General features: G+C 46.4%; 1 protein-coding gene across 1 annotated transcript; it reads right to left on the bottom strand.

Annotated features, from left to right (window-relative positions):
- Positions 1-462: 462 nt before the first annotated feature.
- Positions 463-6,203, bottom strand: LOC106902302 (gap junction beta-2 protein-like). Its single transcript, XM_014965688.1, has 2 exons — positions 6,070-6,203; positions 463-3,845 (listed from the first exon to the last, which is right to left on the bottom strand). Exon 2 carries the CDS (start codon positions 3,821-3,823, stop codon positions 3,146-3,148), a length of 678 nt encoding a protein of 225 aa, XP_014821174.1. The 5' UTR covers positions 3,824-3,845; positions 6,070-6,203; the 3' UTR covers positions 463-3,145.
- Positions 6,204-6,968: the final 765 nt, after the last annotated feature.

Genomic DNA, 6,968 nt, shown 5'->3' with positions numbered 1-6,968 from the left:
AGGTACTTCTATATCTATACAAATTTATACTTCTGATTTCCTTTTAAATTAGTCTTTCTCTAATGAGAGTTGGGTTTTTTTTCTCTGGCTGGGTCTATGAGTCAACAGTGAAGTTTGCTTTCCCCTCTGCCATCCCTCTTTCTGACAAACATATTTGTAGTTTTAGTTTCAGAGGTTTGGATAAAAGTTTAGTTTGATGAAGTTAACGGTGACTTCTCCTTGTGATTTCAATCACAGTATAATTCTAGCCAGTCCCACTCCTACACTTCCCAGTTCTGACACTACATTATTTGACGCTTTGTATCCTGGCTACACTGGACACTGAGGAATCAGCCTCTTTTACAGTCCTGACTTCAGATTTGCTGCTTCTGTTTTCAACACTCTTGCAGTCTTCATTCTGACAAGAGTCTAGGAACAAAGTTCCAAAAATGCAGACACTATTTCAGGAAAGAACACACACAATTCCAACACAGTGTGGTATTTTAATCTGTATGAAATCCATTTGTAGGGGGTCAACCATGCAATGTAGCACATGTAGAAATAGGTGCAATTCCTGTATTCCTATGAAGTACCCGAACTATTTTTGTTTACAAAGTAGCTATTTAGTCCAATTTAATATATACAGAAATCTCAGACAGTAAATATGTTCTGGTTAGAGCTATTGTGACTTGATGCTGCAGTTCTGAATCAAAGTCCTCTCTCTGCCACTTTAAACACTTATTTCTATCTTTTTTCCCTGTGTGACAATCTGTTTGCCAAATTGCTAGTTGAAGAGAACGTCATTGTGTTAGTGTTACAGATTTGGTGCGTCTTGTTCCAAGTTCCAGTAACACTCAAAGGCAGTCTGGGAAAATAAACTCTCTCCCCTATAGAGCTGGTTAAGTTACTTATCACCAGCCTTTTCCAGCTGCAATTCTGCTACTACAAGGCTGACACAAGGCAGCACATTTGATTTCTAGTAGGTCATATACGTGATCTTCTACTCCCAGCTCATGAAGAACAACAGGCAATGTAACCAATTGAAAAAACAACCTGCAGCAGAAGACTAAAATCCTTACAGTAGCCCTTTGCTATTAAATGTAGTATTGGTGCATACATTATCCATTATGGTAAACAGATTTTCATTACACACATTAAGTAATAAACGGGATGTACAAGTAATACAGAAAACAGACACCACAAGAATGCTTTAATTACAACTTCAGAAAAAAATAAAATTCCTGTTGTTACAAAAGACATGTAATCCTAGAGCACTTGGGAGTGTAGATAGTTTGTTCTCTTTGTACTTGTACACGGAACAATGTAGGAACTTTACCAAGCACAAATCTGATATGTGCCAAGCTTTGTCTTTAGAGTTGGATTAAGGATGTTTTCACGGTCCAAGTTTCCAGTTCAGCTCATTATTAATGACTTTCCATCTTTTTGTTCATGCTTCTGAGGAAGGTGTTTTTATGTTTTTCTTGCTCCGCTCTTGGATGACAGATTTCCATCTGCAGTCAAGTTATAACACTGGATGCAGTTCACAAGCAATGGGAGCCTGCTCGTGCTCCGCTTCCAGTGCACAGTGCGGGGTCACGGGTCTTAGTTAATACAGCTTTGTTTAACTCCAACAGCGATAAACTTAAATGTACAATAAGAGATGGATGCAAATAGAGAAGCTGAGATAGCACTCATTCCTTTTGGGGGAAAGCCAGATATTAAAGCTAAGGAGGAGGAAAAGCCAGTTTTCTAGAAACGGGTTTAATGGGCAGGCACTTAGGGCATAAACTGCTGGTGTAGCTGCCTTTGACAGGCATAAAACATGTTTTGAGACTGCTCTGGAGAGACAAGACCGGACTGACTCACATAGTTCTTCAAATTCGTAATACACAATTCACAGCCCAGCAATGCAAACTTTAAGAAAAATATCGAGTTCCTCCTCATTTCTGATTGGGTACCTTTGCTATTTTAGCTCTGCAGGCTGCCTGTAACTCTTGCTAGACCTACTGTAAGAAAACGAAGGGTGATTCAGTCTCTCAGTGTGGAATGACAGAGAAATTGGGAGTGGTTTGATGAACTCACTTGAAAGGTACCTCAGATAGGGAGAAGGTTTTATGAAGAAATGCAGTACCTGATGGAAGGAGCACTGGTAGGTGCTATGTACTGCATATCATGATGTAGATGTTGAAGCATTTCTTTTGGATAACATACAGAATGAAACAAGGCAAATTTTTTTGGCTTTTACTAAAAAAAAAACCCACCAACTTTTGAAGGTACACAGCTGAAGGAGGCACAGTCAGGTGGTAGTAAGTCTCTTCATTGAGTAAAACTTACTATACTGAGATTCTTCACAAAGTGTTGGGGGACAACAAGAGAAGAAGGAAGACAGTTGCATGGACCCCACCTTCTCAAAGGGGACAATCCTTTTTTTTCCTCACCTGACTAAGAGAATGAAAAACCAAATTTCATTCCTCCCACTGCTGCAGCCCCTGTGAGTGGAAGGAGGCAGCACTGACCTAGTGACATTCACAAGCAGTTGAGATGGGCCACCCCCAACCCTGCAGGAGATGCTCCTTGGTGCAGGTGAGGGGATAAAAAGATAAAAGCCATTGCTGGTGCCCAGCAGAGGTGATAGCATGCATTGCCATAGAGTACCAGAATACTTGAGAGAGAACAGGACACCTGCTACAAACACAATCACCTCCCTGTCTTCTTCCCTTTCACAAACTGTAAGTTCCTCCCCAAAAAAAACCTTCACCCCGCTGTGACTGAAACCCTTTGTTATTGGCTGGCCTCTGAAGATGACACAGTGTGTTTGTCATTCCTGGCTCCCCTTTGGGCACTAGAGCCTTCTCTGATCCTTTCCACTCCCACTTTTCAAAAAGTGCCTCTGTCCCAACAACAGGATCCCAGCAGTAGGCATATTTGGAAAAGCTGCTGCCAGAAGGCTGCTCTCTCTATTTGTGGATGCAGGAATACTGAATTAGCTTACGATCTTTAAAACCTGCCCTTGGTGGCAGCTTCCCAGGGAGGCTATCATTTCTAAAGTGTGAATGAACTTTCATTTGTATCTTTTTTCTCGAGTGTGAAAATATTGCTGATTGTCTTCTGACACCTAAGAAAGTTTGAAGGAAATGGGGAGCTAGAAAATCCTGAAACTGGGGAACTATTTTAAAACCGTTGTTTTCCTGGGTTCTTTCATGCAAATTTTTATCACTAGGTAACAAAACTCAGCCAGATTCAACATCATGCAGATCCCAGACACAGCAAGCATGAAAATAGTAAATGTGGTTTTCTCAGTGGGCCGAGACACAAAACAATCCACTGTGTTGGGGCAGGGCCATGCATTGCACTTCACCAGGCGAGGCATCTGGTACCCATCATACATGTAATAGAACACATACATGAAGACTGCTTCAAAGATGATCCTGAAGAAGATGCTGCTGGTGTATGTCCACCACAGGGGGCCTCGAATGTGAATCTTTTCATTTTTCAGCTCTTCGATATCAATTTTCTCACCATTTCTGAACCGCTTTTTCTTCTCGTGCCTGGTGTAAGCTACGTGCATGGCCACCAGCAGAGCAGGTGTGGAAACAAAGATCAGCTGCAGGGCCCAGAGTCTGATGTGAGAGATGGGGAAAAAGTGGTCATAGCAAACATTTCTGCACCCAGGCTGAAGTGTGTTGCAGACAAAGTCATCTTGTTCATCTCCCCAGACTCTCTCTGCAGCCACGACCAGGATCATGATACGGAAGATGAACAGGACTGTGAGCCAGATCTTCCCGATGCTGGTGGAGTGTTTATTTACACCTCCTAAAACGGCCTGCAGACTTCCCCAGTCCATCTTCTTTTCTGTGTCCTTTTACCTGCAGGATGACATAATACACCAAATGGTCAGTTTTCAAAGGGTAAATAAATCAGCTCTAGACCTTCTATGAATGAGGGCATTTCCTAGCATTCACTCAAGAGCCATAGGAAAATGCAAGTCACTTTCATTAATGTCACTCATGTGTTTATGGATTCAAACAACTTAAACTCTTTCCTTAATGTATTTATGATAGGACAGGCATACTATGATATATTTCATAGCAAGGCTTTGGGGAAAAAATAAGTTACATCTTCAAATACATTTCTTCCATGCATCCTCTATGCCCTACTTCCCTTTCTGTGGTTGACTCTCACCAGTGTTTCAGTGTATTTCCTAAAGCAATAGAACTTACTATCACTGCACGAGTTAAGGCCCACATTTAGACAAAGCAGAGATTTCTCTAGTAGTTTTCACAGGATTTCTTTGCTAACACTACAGCCCTAGAAGGCTGGGCTGGTTCTTTATTTGCCTCCAAGTTAAGTACAACTCGGCCTTCTTCAGCAGAAGCCTTCACTCCTCCCAGGCACCTCCAGCAGGCCTCCAAGGCTTTATGCTTCAGCTCAGATGCTTTCTTAGCAAGCCCTTCATTTCAGAAGTACAGCATTTGATTTTGCCAACACTGCTGAGAAGCCTCAAGCCAGCTGTGTCAGGGCTGCATGCACATACAGCACAAACCAACAGGCAAAAGAAGATACCACAGAGCCTGCCCTTCCACATTCATTGCTATCTCATCCAAAAAAGGAGGCAAGCAGAGCAATACAGTCAGGAGGAAAAAGCCCTCAGCTAAAGGGTTTATGTTGATTTTCTAGATGCTATCACACCCCAGCGAATAAACACGAGGTCAAACTTCAGGAAAGCTCCATTTCAGCTTTCCTCCTGCTCTTGAAAATTAAAATCCACACTCTTTGCCCCTTTGAAAGTTAGAGGTAAGTTTTGCTGAAGTCAGAATTCAGTCTCAGGGCTCAGCTTTCACTGATTGCAGCCATTTAGAAACTATCACTGAATCGGACAAAACACTTTGAAAACAGAGCTGGAAACTTGCATAGCTGGTCCATCATCTTTCAAGGCTGGAGCTTAAGTTTGCTGTGTGGGAGAGTCACACTGGCCCTGGAGAAGAGCTCTGTTTCCTCTTGGTGCAGGGTGTGTGCTGTGGGGAGACCATGGTACCTTGCAAAACTACAGTGCTCAAAATTTTCAAAGTCCCTCACTCTCACGTAATAGAGGAAAAAAAAAAAAAATGAAAGGAAAAAAAAGAACTTCTGTGCCCTGGTGTCATTACAGCTCAACTAAAGGACCAACGTGCCCCAGCACATACCCTTGGTATAAGGGCCCATCTTGTACAGACAAGCCTTGAGGCAAGAGGGAGAGGTCAGATTTACTATGACAAGGAGAGGTGAAATTGGGTAAGACAAAAAAAAAAGCTTTGAGAAGGTGGCTGGAATTCCTTAGACTTCTCATGTTTTGTCTCTGCTGAAACTAGCAGCATTTTATGCAACTTTTTATATTGACCTAAACTCTCGGCTATGACCAGATACCTGCATCTTTCTGTTAAGAGTTTCCTCACGTCTGTCACATAGTCATTAAAACAAAGTCAATGAAATCTTCAAAGGGGCTGATCAGGACTGAGGGAAAGTATTTGAAGTGTATATCGCAGTGGGATTAACAACCCGGGCTCCAAACGTGCTCTCACACCACAGTTCTGAACCAGCGCTGCAAGTTTGGGGGAGAAAACAGCATTTCTCCCTACGCATTCGCAACTACAGAAACACCAAAACTGGCTGGGGGGACTGAGTGAATCTACCGGGACACTCGCCCTGCCAACCGAGACACCATTTATTGCAACCACCCGAAATCCTCGCGTGTTGGTTACACGCTGGGTGCCTTGAGGCAGCTCCCAGCCCGTCCCCGCTCCGCGCCGAGCTTTGCTGCCCACGAAGCCCGGAGCGCCGGGGCGGGCCGGGACCCCGCGGCCACCCTTTGGCTGCGGGAACCCCCGCGGCCGATCGCCCCTCGCTGCCTCCTCCCGGAACGGGCTGCGCTGCGGGAGCGCCCCGACGGGCGTCATCCGCCCCCGGCCCGCAGCCCCGCCGCCTCGGGCCGTCCAGGGGCTGGGGAGCCGACCCGGGGACGGCAGCTCCGTGATCGCCCCGGCCACCCCTATCCCAGCCCCCAGCCTGGGCTCCCCTCCGCCGCGCTTCACCCATCCCGATCCGGACCCTCACCTGGCACGGCTCGGCAGAGCACTCGGGATGGGACGGGACGCGCCGCTCCACTCTCCGCTCCCGGCTCCGAGGGTGCCCGCGGAGCGGCCGGTCCCAGCCTCGCCGCCCCGCAGCTTTAAGGTCCCTCCCCGTTCACCTGCCGCCGCTTTTAACCCGGCCCCCGCCCGCGGAGGCGGCGGGTACCCCGGGGCGGGGCCGGGTGCGGGGCGGGCATCGCCGCCGCGGGGCATGGCCGAGGGGCTGAGCCCGGGGTTGGTGCGGAGCGGGCTCGGTACCCTGCGAGCGCGGCCCCGCCTGGGATTGATACCCACGCGGTAAGAAAATGTGTCCCGGAGGGAAATCCGGTCCTGCGGGTCCCTCCGAAACCGCCCCGGTGCCGTGAGAGCCCGAGGAGGTCGTCCCCGTGGGCCAGTTCGGACAACGGTCTGATAAAACGCAGATCCCAGAGGCTTCCTGTAAGATGAGGCAGGGCTGGAGAGAGAAACCTCAGAGACCTTAGGTGGCTTGAGTTTGGAAGACACGGAACAGATAGACTAACTGCGAATTTGATACTAACAAATTGAATGATCTTGGTAGCCAGATGTGGGGTAACAGGGGCAGCAGGCAGCTCAGGACAGGACAGAAGTAAGGCTTGTGGTTGTTTTCCCTTTGAAATCTTGTGGGTTTTCTTACACCTGTAAGAAACCTCTCTGCTACCCTCACTAGTGTGCACAACCTTGATTTCACTGCTACTGTGCAAAGAGGGGGGAGTTAAAGTTGGTTTTGTGAGAGAAAATAATCTAGCAGAAAGTATAGTGAATCAAAGGAGCATTTCTTGCCACGTGAAAAGTTATTAGGTGTTATTTTTCTGGAGCTTGAGCTCCGTTGTTGACAATTTTTTTTAAAAAAAGACCTCTTCT

The sequence above is a fragment of the Calidris pugnax genome, unplaced genomic scaffold (genome assembly GCF_001431845.1).
Source record: "Calidris pugnax isolate Ruff unplaced genomic scaffold, ASM143184v1 scaffold20, whole genome shotgun sequence".
Classification (NCBI taxonomy): domain Eukaryota; kingdom Metazoa; phylum Chordata; class Aves; order Charadriiformes; family Scolopacidae; genus Calidris; species Calidris pugnax.
This window is presented reverse-complemented; position numbering and strand designations above follow the sequence as displayed.